The 19,980-nt window shown below is 44.4% G+C and overlaps 1 protein-coding gene across 1 annotated transcript; it reads left to right on the forward strand.

Moving 5' to 3' along the window:
* Positions 1-2,937: 2,937 nt before the first annotated feature.
* LOC311116302 (junctional adhesion molecule A-like) lies at positions 2,938-19,534 on the forward strand (the record flags this gene model as incomplete). Its single annotated transcript, XM_084191404.1, has 6 exons — positions 2,938-3,067; positions 3,310-3,396; positions 3,974-4,237; positions 18,970-19,066; positions 19,151-19,205; positions 19,295-19,534. 6 exons carry the CDS (start codon positions 2,938-2,940, stop codon positions 19,532-19,534), a joined length of 873 nt encoding a protein of 290 aa, XP_084047530.1.
* Positions 19,535-19,980: the final 446 nt, after the last annotated feature.

Consider the following 19,980-nt stretch of genomic DNA (forward strand, 5'->3'; position numbering starts at 1 on the left):
ACCTGAACGTACCACGTTCATCTGTACAAACAATAGTACGCAAGTATAAACACCATGGGACCACGCAGCCGTCATATCGCTCATGAAGGAGACGCATTCTGTCTCCTAGAGATTAACGTACTTTGGTGCGAAAAGTGCAAATCAATCCCAGAATAACAGCAAAGGACCTCGTGAAGATGCTGGAGGAAACAGGTACAAAATTATCTATATCCACAGTGAAACGAGTCCTATATCGACATAACCTGAAAGGCCGCTCAGCAAGGAAGAAGCCACTGCTCCAAAACCGCCATAAAAAAGCCAGACTACGGTTTGCAACTGCACATGGGGACAAAGATCGTACTTTTTGGAGAAATGTCCTCTGGTCTGATGAAACAAAAATAGAACTGATTGGCCATAATGACCATCGTTATGTTTGGAGGAAAAAGGGGGAAGCTTGCAAGCCAAAGAACACCATTTCAACCGTGAAGCACAGAGGTGGCAGCATCATGCTGTGGGGATGCTTTGCTGCAGGAGGGACTGGTGCACTTCACAAAATAGATGGCATCATGAGGAAGGAAAATTATGTGGATATATTGAAGCAACATCTCAAGACATCAATCAGGAAGTTAAAGCTTGGTTGCAAATGGGTCTTCCAAATGGACAATGACCCCAAGCATACTTCCAAAGTTGTGGCAAAATGGCTTAAGGACAACAAAGTTAAGGTATTGGAGTGGCCATCACAAGGCCCTGACCTCAATCCTATAGAACATTTGTGGGCAGAACTAAAAAAGCATGTGCGAGCAAGGAGGCCTACAAACCTGACTCAGTTACACCAGCTCTGTCAGGAGGAATGGGCCAAAATTCACCCAACTTATTGTGGGAAGCTTGTGGAAGGCTACCCGAAACATTTAACCCAAGTTAAACAATTTTAAGGCAATGCTACCAAATACTAATTGAGTGTATGTAAACTTCTGACCCACTGTGAATGTGATGAAATAAATAAAACCTGAAATAAATCATTCTCTCTACTATTATTCTGACATTTCACTTTCTTAAAATAAAGTGGTGATCCTAACTGACCTAAGACAGGGAATATTTACTAGGATTAAATGTAAGGAATTGTGAAAAACTGAGTTTAAATGTATTTGGCTAAGGGTTATGTAAACTTCCGACTTGAACTGTACATACATACATACATACATACATACAGTACATACAGTACATACATACATACATACATACATACATACATACATACATACATACATACATACATACATACATACATACATACATACATACATACATACATACATACATACATACATATATAGTGCAATAGACTAACAGACAGACAGTAATCACATAGACAACCATATAGCACAATACAACTCAACACAATATGAGCCTGGTTCATTTTCAGTAATGAGGCCTTGTACCCCATTTACAGTTTATACTTCAATGTATCAGGTGTAGTTATTCTCCAGCTATAGAGTGAGTTGTTGTTTATGTTTCTAAGACTGCAGGGTGGGAGATGCAACAATGGCCTTGAGAACAGCAGGAAGTGTGTTGGTGGTCTTTCTCTGGTCTGTAGCAGGTATGGTCTCATTCTTGTCTTTTAGTTGCTCTGTTTAACAATCTACAAACATGTCTAAAAGCAAAACATTTTCATGTTCTACTAGTGACACATTTGGCGTGTCCGCTTCACTTTAAACGGTTTCCATTCACACTCAACCAAAGAGTATCTATGTCTCAACTCAGCTACTACGGGAACAAAGTGTTAGTGTGAGTCAAAGGACATTGAAGTTAATGTAATGTCCTTGTGATGTCTAACTGGGTTTCAGCTGTACTGGGGCAGAATGGCTGGAGTGTGACTAACACCACAGTATTTGTACCTTGAAGGGGTCATCAGTGGAACTGTCCTGCTCTTACACATATCCCAGTTGGTATAAAGTCACAACAACCTTCTGGTTCACCAAAATTGTTGCTGTGGAGAATTATGTGAGTCTGAGTGATGACCCAGTATACAAAGGTCGTGTGATGTACCATAGAGATAAGAAGAATGGCCACACCCTGACAATCACAGACCTGAGAGAGAGTGACTCCACTATGTACAAGTTCAGATTTATTACAGATCAGACCGAAGGGATCCTGGAGTCACTTTGTCTGTTACAGGTACAGTGATGTTATATATAGTGCTGATCTGTTTAATTGGTTCTGGAAAATTGTCTTAATTTGTATTTAAATAATATAAATAATATGAAAGTATGCGTAAAATAGGAATGTCTGAATTGATGATTTGAGAACGTCCACTCCTGCCTCATTTGAACTAGACAACAGGTAATTGAGGTATTTAATGTTGTTATCTACTCCAGACCTGCAGGTGAAGGTGACCACTACATGGTGGTCAACGACACTGACCTGTAGCACCACCTGTACTCTGACTGACAACCCCAACCCCACCTACATCTGGTACAGGAACAGTAAGATTGTACAAGAGGACTCCTCCCCCTCATATTCAGTCTACTTAAAAACTGAAGACAGCTTCTACTGTGCTGTAAAAGGCATCAATTCTCCTGCAGTGTGTGAGTGTGACTAATACACTTTTTAAAGTATTTCAAAATCATCCAATACATCATTGGTCAGTGTTGATGTGCAGTGAAACAGGGCTGGTATTTCATTTCGATTAATGGATGTTGACAGTTCAAAATATGTACTCCATTTGAAAAATGTACTTGTGTTTCAGATGTTGGGGGGGGTCACAGTTATTTCCACGTGACTTACACCCATCAGAGTAGCTGTGCCTTGAAGGGGTCATCTGTGGACATATCCTGCTCTTATACATATCCCAGTGGTCATAGAGTCTCCGAAACAAACTGGTATACAAAAGGAAAACTTGATGAGGCGCCACAAATCCTGAGCCCGGGGTATGGAGGTCGTGTGGAGTACCTGAGAAATATGCAGAGTGACTCCACCCTGAGAACCACAGACCTGAGAGAGGAGGATTCAGCTGAGTATAAGTTAAGAGTCATAACAGATCAGACAAACTGGGAGCCCACCTTCCCTGGAACATCTCTGACTGTCACAGGTAACACTGCATGTCACATCTTATCAATACTGCAAACTATTACTTCATGATATGTGTTTTAATCCCCTTTCATTTAGGTCTGCAGGTGAAGGTGACTCCTGCCACTGTGACAGAGGGACAGAAGGTGACACTGACCTGTAGCACCACCACCTGTACTCTGAGTGACAACCCCAACCCCACCTACATCTGGTACAAGAACGGACATGTAACCAACCAATCTAACAGTCTGTTCCTAAACCCAGCCAGCAGGGAGGATGCAGGCAGATACTCCTGTGCTGTAGAAGGCCATGAGGATCTCCCCTCTCCTGAAGACACTCTCAATGTTAGATGTAAGTACATGTGGTTTAAATGTTTAGTTTGCTATATTAACATTGCAGTGACAGATATTAGCTCCACATGACACTTGAATTGATCATTTTCAATAAGAGGGTGAATTTAAAAGTCATTGTGTGGAAAAGTACAATTGTGGAAAGTATATATAATATTTTTAACTGACCTAATTTTTACTCTTTTTAAATCCACTGTATTTTACATTAGATGGACCAAAGAACACCTCAGTGTCAGCCAGTCCCTCTGGTGAAATAGTGGAGGGTAGTTCAGTGACTCTGACCTGCAGCAGTGATGCCAACCCACCTGTGGACAAATACACCTGGTACAAGAAGAACATAACCTCACCAAAAGCATCAGGACAGAGTTACAACATCACTAACATCAGCTCTGAGGAAAGTGGAGAATACTACTGTGAGGCTGAGAATAAATATGGGCGTCTCAACTCTTCTGTGTTTGTGGACGTTCAGTGTAAGTTCACCGAACCGTCTCCTCTTTTGATCAGAGAATCATGCACATGATCTCTTGGTACCTTACATGTTATGTGAGTTGATTATTTTCTGTCACCTTCAACACCAGATGGCCCAAAGGACACCTCAGTGTCAGCCAGTCCCTCTGGTGAAATAGTGGAGGGCAGTTCAGTGACTCTGACCTGCAGCAGTGATGCCAACCCACCTGTGGACAAATACACCTGGTACAAGAAGAACATAACCTCACCAAAAGCATCAGGACAGAGTTACAACATCACTAACATCAGCTCTGAGGAAAGTGGAGAATACTACTGTGAGGCCCGGAATAAAATAGCATCTAAGAACTCTACAGCTCTGATGATCATTGTAGCAGGTCAAGATTCATCTTCAATACTTCAATACAAAACTACATGTTTCAATTTAATCTTAATCATTATACTTTGGATTATTACTCCTTAGTTTATAACTATACATTGTGTTATAAGATCCCTTAACAAGTATTGCTGTAAGGGATCAGGGGTTGGCAGGGTCTAGACAGAGTCTGACACTTCCCCGATCTACAGAGAGGGGGAGTCATCAGACTCGATCTGGTTCACCTGAGTTCTGAGCACACCTGTCAGTAATTAGTGTAGGATTTAAGGTGTGCTCAGAAGCTCAGTCGGCGCGAGGTATTGTTCCATTGTGACTTGCTAAGCGTTTTGTTCCGAGAGAGAGAGTGAGTTTGTTGTTTTTGATTACCCGTGTATCCGACCTGTGCCATGTTGTTTGACTCCCCGAATTGCTTAATCCTCTGCTTGTCTACCCCAGTGATTACCGTCCTCTGATCCTGTGCCTGTGCCCTCGACCAAGACTAAGCCCGCTCCTTTGGTACCTCTGCCTGTCTCTGCCTGGCCCGGTTTTGACCACAGCCCGCCCGACCACGATTAAACTATTCCCTTGTCTGTCCTCTAATAAAGCATCGCTATTCTGTGATTGGATCTTACCACTCTGTCCGAGTATTCATTACAGAATACCTCGCCAATACCATGGATCCAGCGGAATTACAGAGGCGATGGGAGATACAGGAGAAACTGATGGATGAACTCCTACAGCTACTCAACGCTGGTGCGGCTGAAGGCACCACCCCGAGCATGGTCAGTCCTCGTCATGCACCTCCGATTTCTCTACCTACAATGTACGACGGGGAACCTGGCAAATGTCAGGGGTTTCTACTCCAGACGTCCCTGTATATGTCGTATAATCGTACTATGTTTTCCGATGACCGTAGCAGGGTGGATTTCATGATTTCTCTGCTAACGGGAAGAGCACTGGATTGGGCTACTGCGCTTTGGGCAGCTGAGGTCCCCGAATTGAATGCGGAAGTTCAGTTCAAGAGACTGTTTCAAGAGGTGTTCGACCACCCAGTATCTGGGCGTAGTGTGGGAGACCAACTATGCGAACTTCAGCAGGGCCGTCGCACAGTAGCCGACTACGCTTTAGAGTTCCGTACTATAGCAGCCGGTAGCGGATGGAGCGAGACTGCTTTGCTCACAGTTTTCCGAAGAGGGCTGCGCAAAGACGTACAGACTGAGTTGGCTTGTCGAGGAGATATCACTGCGCTACATGAGTTTATCAAAATAGCCATCTCTATTGATAATCTTATAGTGCAACACAAGGCATCCACAGTCCGGGAGTCCTTCGATCACTGGTCCTATGCAATCGACAGAGCGGAGGAGAGAATCTGAGGAGGAACCTATGCAACTGGGACGGTCACCTCTACAAGGTTCGGTGAGACAACAACGTCGGCAAGACGGACTATGCCTGTATTGTGGTCAGTCGGGTCATTTCGTTCGTCAATGTCCGGTACGACCTAACCGTACACCAGGATATCGCCTCGGAACTGCCAAACCGGTGAGTGAGAATCAAGTTTTGAACATTACATCGAAACAAATGTATGTGCCAGTTACCTTATCTGTCGGAGAGAAAGTGCGCAGGTTGGAAGGACTTATTGATTCCGGAGCGGCTGCCAGCTTTCTGGATATGGGTCTTGCTGAGGAGTTGGGAGTTCAACTTATCCCAATTCAACCTCCCCTGCGAGTCAACGCGCTAGACGGTGAGCCCATGGGCACTGGGTTCATTACGCACCATACAGAGGTAATCAAGTTACAAGTGGGCTCCATACACCAGGAGAACATCTTTTTTTTCGTAATCTCCGCTCCACGGGAGCCACTAGTTCTCGTCCTCCATGATCTGGTCATCTCCTGGAAATCTGGCGATATCACAGCTTGGAGTGAGGTATATAGGGCAGAGTGCCTCAATTTACCGTGCAAAATGTCTACTGTAGAGGATGCGCAGGGTGTGGTGTCTACTGTGGTCCCTACAGAATACCAGGATTACGCGCAGGTGTTCTCCAAGGAGAGGGCTACCGTGTTACCACCTCATCGGGCCTGGGACTGCGGGATTGATCTGCTATCCGGAGCTACACCTCCTCGTGGAAGAATCTACCCGTTGTCACAGCCGGAACGAGAAGCGATGAGCCAGTATATTGATGAGGCGCTACAGCAAGGGGCCATTCGCCCATCGACGTCTCCCACCGCATCCAGTTTTTTCTTTGTGATGAAAAAGGATGGCGGACTGCGTCCTTGTATAGACTATCGAGGGTTGAACGATATTACCATCAAAAATCGTTACCCTCTTCCTTTGATTCCAGCAGCCCTTGAACAGGTGGGACAGGCCTCCATGTACAGTAAACTGGACCTCAGGAGTGCGTACAATCTGGTGCGTATTAGAGAGGGGGATGAATGGAAGACCGCCTTCATCACACATCGAGGACACTACGAATATTGTGTCATGCCCTATGGACTTACCAACGCGCCCTCAGTATTCCAGGCGTTCATGAATGACATTTTCAGGGACATGATTGATCGATTTGTTATAGTGTACATTGATGACATCCTAATATATTCTAACTCTCTGAGTGAACATGTGTCCCATGTACGACAGGTTCTGGATCGGCTCCTACAACATTCTCTGTTCGTGAAGGCAGAAAAGAGTGAATTCCATGTCACTACGATTTCCTTCCTTGGGGCCATACTCACTCCCGATGGGGTTAAACTGGATGAATCCAAGGTGCAAGCGGTACAAGATTGGCCTCAACCCCAGACGGTGAAGGAGCTCCAGAGGTTCTTAGGGTTTGCCAATTACTATAGACGGTTCGTGCGTAATTTCTGCACAACCGCAGCGCTATGACTATGCTATTGGTTCCATTGTACTTTTGTGACTATTCTATTGGTTCCATTGTACTTTTGTGACTATAATTTTGGTTCCGTTGTACTTTTGTGACTATGCTGTTGGTTCCATTGTACTTTTAGGAACACATTTATTTAACCCGCACCGGTGCGTCATTCTAAGTTTAAAAAAAAGCACAAATACAACAGCAATCAAGCAGTGTGTGTGTGTGTGTGTGTGTGTGTGTGTGTGTGTGTGTGTGTGTGTGTGTGTGTGTGTGTGTGTGTGCAGGCATGTGTGTGGTGTAAAACAACAGGCTTCCTTAAATAAGGCAATGCAAACTAGTGACATGGGGTGACAACTAGAAACAGATACATGTCTCAACAACCTATTCATCTATTTCTCCTGAACTCCTCTATGGACACCAGGTCGTGGAGTTTTATGTTGGCTTGGAGGGAATTCCAAGATCAGGGGGCTGAATAATGAAAGGACCTTTTTCCATGCTTGGTTTTACATTTCAGGACTGTTAGCATAAAACAATATTGAGATCTGAGCTTGAATGTGTTCTCATTTCGTGCTAGAATAGAGGATAGATAAAATGGCAGTTTTCCTTAAATGGCCTTCTGAATAAGAATGTACCAGTGTTTGAGCTTGCGTGTTGCTAATGATGTCCACCTGACAGCACTGTAGAGATCACAATGGTGAGTTAGATGTCTCTGCATAATACACAGGGTCAAGACCTGTATCAAAAATTATCACCATTGTCCAACACAGAGAGTAAAGTACAACAATTCAACTCCTTTCTGGTGGCAAAGGAAAAAAACGTTGTTATTGGTTCCATTGTACTTTTGGGACAGTGCTATTAGTCCCATTGTACTTTTGGGACTATGTTATTGGTTCCATTGTATGTATTTGGACTGTGCCTGTTGTTTGTCCTCCTGTCCAAGGGGTGGAGCTGGAGAGCACCAGGCTGGTAATCAGGTACCCAGTCCTCAGAGAACCAACCCTAGAGGCCTCAACACCTCCTCAGCCTCCCAGTACGCCTCCTCAGGATAAGGACATCTGTCTGTCTGTCAAAACATCAACTATAATTTATAAACATATATAAGCACTTATAATGGGTTAATTATGAGTTATTCTTAAATGTTACCAATCAACTCAAATAATATTTTGAAATGTACAAAAGGACAGACAAATGACGGAAGGAGCACAGGCATGCAGGTGCTTGTGTTTTCATACTGTTTGTGTGTGTGTCTCTCTCCCTCCCAGGTCCAGGAGGATGGCTCCCGTCAATGGTGATAAGTGTTTCATCTGGAGGATATTATTTTTTAGACCAGAGGAAAGAGTGCCTCCTATATTGATTATTTTTAAGAAGGTCATACCAAGGATAATTTAGCTATTTGATTTAGAATGTTAAGAAACCTTAACTATCCAAAAAATAGATACAACGATTATTTGATTAAAAATTATTTTTGGCCTTACTGCTATTAGCCCATACAAACACATTGAATAGCAGATTCACTACATGGAATAAAATATAGTCCCCCCCAAAAAAATCTAAAGGAAGTTTATTCTGAAGTGTCTGTGTTATGTGGGCAGCTTGTCTCTCCCTTTTCTGTTTCCCTTCCTCCTTGTTTTGTCCCCTCTTTGTCTGTTGTATCTGTATGTGTGTTTGTCCCCATTATGTTGGTGCGTCTGCCGGTGTGTGTCTGGAGTGGATCGGGGGGCGTGCTCAGGATCTGCCTCTCCTGTGCAGCTGCGGGTTGTTTCCAGTGATTCCTGCCTATGCAGCTGCATCCTATTCTCTCATCAACCTGCACTACTAATTCCTGGGCATGGCTCTCCACCGGCGCCAGATCGTTGTTCTTACTAGAGCGGTAACTTGGCTCACCAGTAGAGTTAAATTGTCTTTGTCTTCAGCCTGGCTCTTTACTCTCCTTAACCTGTCGTTTGTTTTGTCTTCAGTTCAGACATACCTCCCAACCTGCCTGCCTGCCTCCCTGCCTGCCTGCCTGCCTGCCTGCCTGCCTCAGCCTCTCCTTCCTCCGGAGCCGACTAGCCCACTCTGTTCCTTTTCTTCAGTTGTTTTTGGACTAAGACAAATTGAACTTTTATTAAAATAATTGTTGTTTCTTCCACTCCCTTAGTCGTGTTTTGTTTCTCTGAGTGCTGGGTTTAACCATAGCTTAACAGAATGATCTGGCCATGGACCCAACAGAGAAACAGCACGGTGCAAACAAAGACAGCTTCCAACAAGCTATCCAGGCTCAAGGAACGTTGCTAGGACAGCATGACCAATTGATTCGGACTCTTTTGGAAAATAATCATCAACTGCTGAACCAGGTGACTCAGTTAACAACACAAGTCTCTAAATTGTCTGTTATCAGTTCTCCATCTCTCTCTGACCCCCAGTTTGATGCACCCCAAGTTGTTTCCTCAGACATTATGCAGGCTTCGTTCCATCGGGAACCCCCTGTCACGTCGCCTGAACCGTTCAATGGAGAATTGGACAAGTGCCGGGGATTTTTGCTTCAGTGTGACTTGATTTTTTGGCAGAGACCACTGTCGTTTTCTTCTGATTCCTCTAAGGTACATTATGTTCTGGGGCTGTTAAGAGGGAGAGCTCTGGTTTGGGCTGAGGCTGTGTGCTCAAATCAAACTTTGACTGGATTGACTTTTGCTGATTTTTCTGCTAAATTGAAGACTGTTTTTGACCATCCTGACCATGTGGGTAATTCCTCCAAGATACTTTTTAATTTGAGGCAGGGTTCTAACAGTGTGGCTGAGTACTCTATTCAGTTCTGGACTTTGGCAGCGGACTCCAAGTGGAACAATGTGGCACTTCAAGGAGCATTTCTAAACGGTTTGAATGAAGCCATTAAGGATGAACTGGCTGCTCGTGACGAGCCACATGATTTACATTATCTCGTTTCCCTGTCCATTAAGCTAGACAACCGGTTGCGGGAGAGGCGTCGGGAGAGAGGCGGTCGGCCACATCTAGGAGGACGAGTTCCCCAGCCTTCAACCACTCGAGTCTCACCTCCCCGGAGCCGGCAGCTTCTTGTTCCTGATCCCATCCCGAGCACAGAGGAGGAACCAATGCAAGTGGGTCGAGCTCGACTACCTCCAGCAGAGCGGCAACGGCGCCTCCAGGCGGGTGAGTGCCTGTACTGTGGAGACGCCACACACATTCTGGCTACATGCCCTAAGCGACCAAAAGACAAGGCTCGCTCGTAACGGTGGGTCTACTTGCGAGCCCAGAGTTAGATCCTGAACCCATCATTCCCCGACTACAAGTACCTGTAACCTTACGTTTCCAGAGTCATTCCCTGCCACTCTCAGCTCTCATAGACTCAGGTGCAGAAGACAACTTTATTAGCCACCAGTTCGTTACACAAGCTCGTATCCCCGTCGAGCCACTACCTACCCCCATTCGAGTCACAGCCCTTGATGGGCGCCTCCTCGCGGAGATAACTCATCAAACCACCCCCGTTTCCCTAGTGATTTCTGGCAATCATTGTGAAGCATTCAGTTAAGAGTGATGTCTGGCTCAGCTACCCCCCTAATCCTTGGCTTCCCCTGGTTGGCTCTTCACAACCCACAAATTGATTGGACACGTCACACCATTCTCAGTTGGAGCACTAACTGCCATTCAGAGTGGTCAAGCTAGCACTGGAAGAATGGTGGCACTGGCTGGATGGAGCTGAACTGCCGTTTGTGGTCTGGACAGACCACAAAAACTTGGCTTACATCCAAGCCACTAAGAGACTCAACTCACGCCAAGCCAGATGGGCCCTGTTTTTTAGTAGGTTTAACTTTATTCTAACATACAGACCGGGGTCAAGAAATGTTAAACCAGATGCTTTGTCCCGCCAGTTTGCTGACCCTTCGGAGACCAGCGAGCCTGAGTTAGTCCTACCTTCCTCATGCGTCGTGGCGGCAGTACAGTGGGAGATCGAGTCTCTTGTGAAGACTGCACTTGCCACGGACCCGGGACCGGGTGATGGACCTCCCAACCTACTCTTTGTTCCCGAGACGGTCCGGTCTCAGGTGTTGCAGTGGATTCACACCTCCAGTTTTGCTGGTCACCCTGGGATGAGACGCACGTTGAAGCTGCTTAAGAGACATTTTTGGTGGCCTTCAATGGAAACTGACGTTCGGGCTTTTGTGGCAGCCTGTTCAACCTGTGCTCGGGGCAAAGCCTCCCATCAGTCCCCTTCGGGGCTGCTGCTACCCCTCCCAGTTCCCAGCCGTCCCTGGTCCCACATAGCCATGGATTTTGTCACCGGCCTACCCAAGTCTGAAGGTAATGATACTATACCTACCATTGTGGACAGATTCTCTAAATCTGTTCACTATATAGCATTACCAAAATTACCGTCTGCCAGTGAGACAGCGGACCTCCTAGTCCAAAATGTATTCCGTCCCCATGGAATACCTGTGGACATCGTATCTGATAGAGGCCCACAGTTTACTTCCCGTGTTTGGAAGGTTTTCTGTTCTGCTTTGGGTGCTTCCGTTAGTCTGTCCTCAGGGTTTCATCCCCAGACCAACGGTCAAACAGAAATAGCAAATCAAGACCTCGAAGCAACCCTTCGTTGTGTGGCTGCTCAACATCCATCATCCTGGGCCAAACATCTGCCTTGGATAGAGTACGCCCACAACTCCCTCACCACCTCTGCCACTGGCCTTTCACCCTTCGAAGTAACCATGGGTTATCAACCCCCTCTGTTTCCTGCTCAGGAGAAGGAATTGGCTGTTCCTTCGGTTCAGGAGAACCTCCGCCGCTGCCAGAGAGTGTGGAGCGACGCTCGGGAAGCGTTGCTTCGGACCACCGACAGGAACAAGACGACAGCGGATAGGAGCAGGACTTCCGCACCTGTGTTTCATCCTGGTCAAGAAGTTTGGATGTCATCAAAGAACGTACCTCTTCGTACCAAATCACGCAAGCTGTCTCCTCGGTACCTGGGTCCGTTTGTGGTGGAGTCCATCATTAACCCCGCTGCGGTTCGTTTGAAGTTGCCTTCAGCCATGAAGATACACCCTACTTTCCACGTCTCCCAACTGAAACCTGTGTCCTCCAGCCTTTTGTGTCCGCCGGCAGATCCACCTCCACCTGTTCGCCTCATTGACGACCATCCGGCCTACACCGTCAGTAGGCTCCTGGACTCTCGGAGGCAGGGTAGGGGTCTCCAATACCTAGTCGATTGGGAAGGTTATGGACCAGAGGAGAGGTCTTGGGTCCCTAAGCGTTTTGTGTTGGATCCTCAGCTAATCACGGACTTCCATCACGACAACCCTGACAGGCCTGGTGGGTCGCCAGGTGGCGACCATTGGGGGGGGGGTACTGTTATGTGGGCAGCTTGTCTCTCCCTTTTCTGTTTCCCTTCCTCCTTGTTTTGTCCCCTCTTTGTCTGTTGTATCTGTATGTGTGTTTGTCCCCATTATGTTGGTGCGTCTGCCGGTGTGTGTCTGGAGTGGATCGGGGGGCGTGCTCAGGATCTGCCTCTCCTGTGCAGCTGCGGGTTGTTTCCAGTGATTCCTGCCTACGCAGCTGCATCCTATTCTCTCATCAACCTGCACTACTAATTCCTGGGCATGGCTCTCCACCGGCGCCAGATCGTTGTTCTTACTAGAGCGGTAACTTGGCTCACCAGTAGAGTTAAATTGTCTTTGTCTTCAGCCTGGCTCTTTACTCTCCTTAACCTGTCGTTTGTTTTGTCTTCAGTTCAGACATACCTCCCTGCCTGCCTCCCTGCCTGCCTGCCTGCCTGCCTCAGCCTCTCCTTCCTCCGGAGCCGACTAGCCCACTCTGTTCCTTTTCTTCAGTTGTTTTTGGACTAAGACAAATTGAACTTTTATTAAAATAATTTTTGTTTCTTCCACTCCCTTAGTCGTGTTTTGTTTCTCTGAGTGCTGGGTTTAACCATAGCTTAACAGTCTGTCCTATACCTGAGAGATATGTAAGATCGTAATATATATATATTTTGAACATGGATTTAACCCCTTATTTTTGGCACTGAACAGTATATACTTCCATAATTTTGTCTTGTGTGGCCTTTGGGTGTCCTAGAGAAAAACAACAGACATGTTCGTGATAGTCTCATCTTTCCACACATTAGTGTGTAGCCCAAAATGTTTGGATGCTACAGATCGACTGTACCAACTTCAGACGAGTCCCAAGACGCTTGAGGGGTTCGTAGAGCAACATTTTATGAGAAGACCGATTTTCGGGACGTCTCATGGTCTGACAAACATGGTCTAGCTCTGTCACCTTTCACCACAGATGCAGAAGTGCAACATAGGTGAACGCGGTGGATTGAGACCAAAAAACAGATATCTCTACCTTAAACTGACAGATTTGTATGGCGATTTTTGGATTATGCTACATCAACCTTAGGGGGTTAACATGGTTCTGTATTAAAGAAAAGTGGAAATGGGGGACATTTTGTCCATTTTAGAAATGTAGGGCCCACTCTAATACAGTAACCTCCCTTCTCTCACATGCTGTTCTGGTCATCATGCATGTTAATGTCTTAAAGAGGAAGGCAAGGACAGTTCTGTATCAGCTACTTGTGTTCTGACTACTTTAAATATGTATCAACCACAGAACTGACACTTACTAGCAGTTCCCACACTGCCAGTCAGTAGACTCACTGTACAAGACCCTTCACTTCTAGCTGTAAGTACTCTTGACAATATCTTGAAAAATAGTTTTTAGTTATTTGTTTTTAGTCCTAAGTCATATACTTGAGGGTGATGTATCATTTTACTTCTTGTTATGTTTTGAGCTGTGTTTTGGTTGTTACATCAGGGCCAGTGTTCATAAAGTGTCTCAGTGTAGGAGTGTTGATCTACATAGGGATGAGATTATTAACCAGGGTAAAAAAGACATGCAAACATACATTTGAATCCCTGCTCAGTGTGTGTGTGTGTGTGTGTGTGTGAGACACAGTGGATTTATACTCAACAATAATATAAACACAGCATGCAATAATTTCAAAGATTTTACTGAGTTACAGTTCATATAAGGACATTTGTCAATTGAAATAAATAAATTACGCCCTAATCCATGGATTTCAAATGACTGGGAATACAGATATGCATCTGTTAGTCACAGATACCTTTAAAAAAAAGGTAGGGGTGTGGATCAGAAAACCAGTCAGTATCTGGTTTGACCACTATTTGCCTAATGTTGCGCGACACATCTCCTTCACATAGAGTTTGTCAGGCTGTTGATTGTGGCCTGTGGAATGTTGTCGCACTCCTCTTCAATGGCTGTGTGAAGTTGCTGGATATTGGCAAGAACTGGAACACGCCGTCGTACACGTCGATCCAGAGCATTGCAAACAGGCTCAATGGGTGACATGTCTGGTGAGTATGCAGGCCGTGGATGAACTGGGACATTTTCACTTTCCAGGAATTATGTACAGATCCTTGTGATGAATGGCACTACAATGGGCCTCAGCAAACTGCTCGCCCACACGACGCCATACACATTGTCTGCGGTTGTGAGGCCGGTTGGACGTGCTGCCAAATTCTCGTAAATGATTAAAAAATGAACATTCAATTATCTGGCAACAGCTCTGGTGGACAGACCTGCAGTCAGCATGCCAATTGCACTCTCCCTCAAAACTTGAGACATCTGTGGCATTGTGTTGTGTGACAAAACTGCACATTTTAGAGTGGACTTTCATTGTCCCCAGCACAAGGTGCACCTGCGTAATGATCATGCTGTTTAATCAGCTTCTTGATATACCACACCTGTCAGGTGGAATATTATCTTGGCAATGGAGAAATACTCACTAACAGGGATGTAAACAAATTTGTGCCCAACATTTGAGCGAAATAAGCTTTTAGTGCCTATAGAACATTTCTGGAATCTTTTCTTTCAGATCATTAAACATGGGACCAACACTTTACATGTTGCGTTTATATTTTTGTTCAGTATTGCTGAGGGCCCTTTAGGACCAGACTGATAGGGAGTAGGGTTGACATCTATACTGTGTAGGATGTGTGTTTCTCTAGAATCTGATACAGACTCCATGGGCCTTATGGGCCTTCCCTGTGGGTGGGTGGGTGTGTGGTTGTGTGTGGTTGTGTGTGTGTGTGTGTGTGTGTGTGTGTGTGTGTGTGTGTGTGTGTGTGTGGTTGTGTGTGGTTGTGTGTGTGTGTGTGTGTGTGTGTGTGTGTGTGTGTGTGTACATGTGTGTGTGAGCCTGGTTCATTTTCAGTAATGAGGCCCTGTACCCCATTTACAGTTTATACTTCAATGTATCAGGTGTAGTTATTCACCAGCTATAGAGTGAGTTGTTGTTTATGTTTCTAAGACTGCAGGGTGGGAGATGCAACAATGGCCTTGAGAACAGCAGGAAGTGTGTTGGTGGTGTTTCTCTGGTCTGTAGCAGGTATGGTCTCATTCTTGTCTTTTAGTTGCTCTGTTTAACAATCTACAGACATTTCTAAAAGGATAAGAATCATAATATTATTCTGGTGTGTTCTGTTAGGCGTCTCCACTTCACTTTAAATAGTTATCTTTCACACCTCACTGAGTGATGCTTTTCTGTGGTTTCCATTCACACTCAACTCAACAACTACGGCAACAAATTGTGGACAAACCCTACTGTTAGTGTGAGCCAAAAGACCTTGACTTAATTATGATACCATTGTATTTTGTGACTGTGTTTCAGTGGTACTGGGTCAGAATGGCTGGAGTGTGAGCTACACCAAGAATAAGATCTGTACCTTGAAGGGGTCAACAGTGGAGCTGTCCTGCTCCTACACATATCCCAGAGATTATACAGTCACGACAACCAAATGGTATAAATGGAAGAATTCGATCTGGACTGAAATCCAAGATAAATATGAGGATCGTATAGAGTACCGTGGGAACAAGGAGAATGACTGCACCCTGAGAATCACAGACCTGAGAGAGGAGGATTCAACATCATATTACTTCTCATTTACAGCAGGCTTTTTGACATTTGGCTCAGATGTTACTCTCTCTGTCACAGGTACTGTAATCTGACATAAAGACTATAGTTACCACTTCAAATGATTTATCACATTTTCAGTGAGAACCTTGGAATGGTGCTGACAGACAGATGTTCTCCATTGTTGTTTCATAACTTCAGATCTAAAGGTGACTGGGGGAATGTGGACAAGAGGGGAGTATTGGAAGACACTGACCTGCAGCACCACCTGTACCCTGACTGGTAACCCCACCTACATCTGGTACAAGAACGGACAACATCTAGATGAGAGCACCTCCCCCCAGTACAAAGACCCAGTCTCCAGTAACAATGAAGACAGCTACTCCTGTGCTGTAAAAGGCCAAGAGGATCTCCGGTCTCCTGCAGTCTGTGAGTGTGGATTAAACCCTGACAAAGCCTGTAAACTGAAAAGTTGGTGATGACTTATTAAATGCTCAGAAACTTCCATTTACATTTACTGTTGAAGTAAACTACAATATTTCCAAAGTGGAACTTGCTATTGATATATTCTTGGCAAGAAACATTTAGAAAATAAAATAAATGAAATAACAAAAATCTTTATGTTTCAGGCATTCAGAGTCAGGAAATACAGTATAATGTACTCATCTGATTCCATTATATTTCAGGTGTCCAGGGTCAGGACTGCAACAGAGTGACTTACACCAAGAGGAGAATCTGTGTCTTGAAGGGGTCATCAGTGGACATATCATGTACTTATGGCAGTGGTTATGATACCGTCACATCATCACTCTGGTTTAGTCCTAAACAGAGTGCTAGGTGGAGTGATAAGTTGATCCCTGAGGACATAACCACAGACCCAGGGTATGCAGGTCGTGTGGAGTATGGTGGAGAGAAGGAGAGAGGTCACTCCACCCTGAGAATCACAGATCTGAGAGAAGAGGACTCAGCTGAGTACAAGTTCATATTCAACACACATACATCAAGATGGGGATACAGCTTCACTGGAACAACTCTGACTATCACAGGTTACACTGAACAAATGATCATGTTTATACATACATTTCTATGTGATGTTTAATTACAATTATTTTATCCATAATACTTGATTGATTTAAGTATCTTGTTGTCATTTCCCCTGTATTCAGACCTGCAGGTGAAGGTGACTGCTGCCACAGAGGCAGGAAGGAGGACCCTGACCTGTACCACCACCTGTACTCTGACTGACAACCCCAACCCCACCTTCATCTGGTACAAGAACGGACACTATGTAAAGGAGGACTCATCCAGCTTGTACTCAGACTACTTTAGCGATAAAGACAGTTACTCCTGTGCTGTAAAAGGCCATGAGGATCTCCACTCTCCTGCACTGTGTGAGTGTGGACTTTTTCTTTAAGATGTAATATCAATACAGTTTTGTTCAGGTTGTGAGACTTATTTAAATGAATCAGTAAATATCTATCATTGTTTAATAATTACGGTTTTCACTACTGTAAACTGTTTAACTAGTTTTTTTCTATTTTATATACAACATCAGTTGTAATTTAAGATTTATATAGAGTGTTATATGGTCTTTTTGTGTTTCAGGTAAGAAGTGTTGGGGTGTGACTTACACCCATCAGAGTATCTGTGCCTTGAAGGGGTCAACAGTGGACATACCCTGCTCTTACACATATCCAAGTTATCATGAGATCAAAAAAGCTTTCTGGTTTACTAAATGGTCTGGTATGGATACTGAAGATCTGAGCTCAGTGCCAGGGTATGAGGGTCATATTGAGTACCTTGGGGATAAGAAGAGATACTGTACCCTGAGAATCACAGACCTGAGATTGAGTGACTCTGCTGGATACAGGTTCAGATTGATAACATCCGGAGGAAAGTTTGCTGGCTCACCTGTCTCCCTGACTGTCACAGGTAATCTGTCACACATCTCACATCTATTACTGTAATGACCTTATTAAGGGCAGTCATACAGACACAGTAGTGGTATGTGATGGAAAAATACCAAATCTAGTAAATCATATAAGAGGACATATATAGGAGGAGAATAATGATGTGTTTCCTTTTACTCTAGATGTTGTGTTGGTGATGGATCCTACATCTGTGTCAGAGGGGGCGAGAGTCCATTCTATACCAAACAGCAACACCTACTCTCCTGTCTATAGCCTATTCTCAGTCAGCAGTGAGGATGCAGGCAGATACTCCTGTGCTGTGGAAGGCCATGAGGATCTCCGCTCTCCTGAAGACACTCTCAATGTTAGATGTAAGTACATGGGGTTTAAATCTTTAGTTTGCTATGTTAACATTGTAGTTACAGATATTAGCTCCACTTGCTACTTGAATTGATCATCTTCAATAAGAGGGTGAATCTAAATGTAATTGTGTGGAAAAGTACAATTGTGGAAAGTATATATAATATTTTTAACTGACCTAATTTTTACTCTTTTTAAATCCACTGTATTTTACATTAGATGGACCAAAGAACACCTCAGTGTCAGTCAGTCCCTCTGGTGAAATAGTGGAGGGCATTTCAGTGACTCTGACCTGCAGCAGTGATGCCAACCCACCTGTGGACAAATACACCTGGTACAAGAAGAACATAACCTCACCAAAAGCATCAGGACAGAGTTACAACATCACTAACATCAGCTCTGAGGACAGTGGAGAATACTACTGTGAGGCCCAGAATGGAAGAGGATCTATGAACTCTGCAGCTCAGATGATCACTGTAGCAGGTAAAGTTCCATCTTCAATATTTCAATACAATATTATGTTCAATAAGAAATGATGTTTCAAGGTAATCTTCTTCTAGTTTGCCTTATTACACTTTGGTTTATAACTATACATAGGCTTATATATACAAGTATTGCATTATTGTCCTGTATTGCCGTATATTCATTTTCAGTTAAAAATAACATGGACTCATATCATCTATATCATCTTTTAGGGAAACAATCCTCAGTTATGACTCCAGCTGTAGGAATCACAGTGATTGTTCTGGTTCTCATACTGGCTTCATGTCTCTTTGGCTTCATGTGGTTAAGGTGAGTGAAAATGCATATTTTAAAGATTATTTCACTTTATTAACTTCATTAACTCATTCATATATTCATTCATTCACAAAACAGGAAGAAAGCATTCAAAACCACCTCTGACACAAGACACACAGCAGACATGGGACAGGTGAGTCTTATTGTTTTGTGGGACATTTTTACTCTTCATACTGTCTGTCCCCGGGTCTATTTATATTCTCTGTTCTCTCTCTCCATCAGGGAGACTCTAGTCCAGTGTATGACAACGTCTCAGGCATGGCCATGACCCCTACTGCAGTACAGAGAGTGGACACAGACGAGCAGGATGACGTTCACTACGCCAGCGTCCACTTCTCTCACTCCAAAAACCAGGAAGTGCCTCTGTACTCCCCTGTCCAACTGCCTCAACCCCAGAAACAAGACGAGGATGTCCTGTACGCTGCTGTGAAATTCACATATTCTGCCTTTACAACAACATAGAGTCAATACTAGAACATTGTGACCACACAGACAGCATCAAGGTCATTCATATGTTGCTGCTTATTGAAGATGTAGACAATGATGTCATCAATATGTAAAACAGTTGACCCCTAGTGACCAGCCATTGTTCCCTGAGAACTCCCTCCATTAACATCTGAAGGGTTGAAGGAGCATTCTTCAGGTCAAACGACATTTACTATGACATGTCTATAATGAAGGAGTGATGTGATGTGATGAGGGTTTCAAGGAACTGTTCTGTCTACGTTCCAAATGGCACCCTATTCCCTATTTAGTGCACTACTGGTCACAAGTACCTCACTATAAGGGAGTAGGGAGCCATTCGGGACACACATTCAGTTTCATTTCTGTTTCTTTCTCCAGGTCTGCGGTGGCACAAGCAGTCTACAGTACAGTCAACAAACACAGAACCAGGAAGACCTGAACAC

This window comes from Coregonus lavaretus (genome assembly GCF_964263955.1).
Source record: "Coregonus lavaretus genome assembly, contig: HAP1_SCAFFOLD_571, whole genome shotgun sequence".
Lineage (NCBI taxonomy): Eukaryota > Metazoa > Chordata > Actinopteri > Salmoniformes > Salmonidae > Coregonus > Coregonus lavaretus.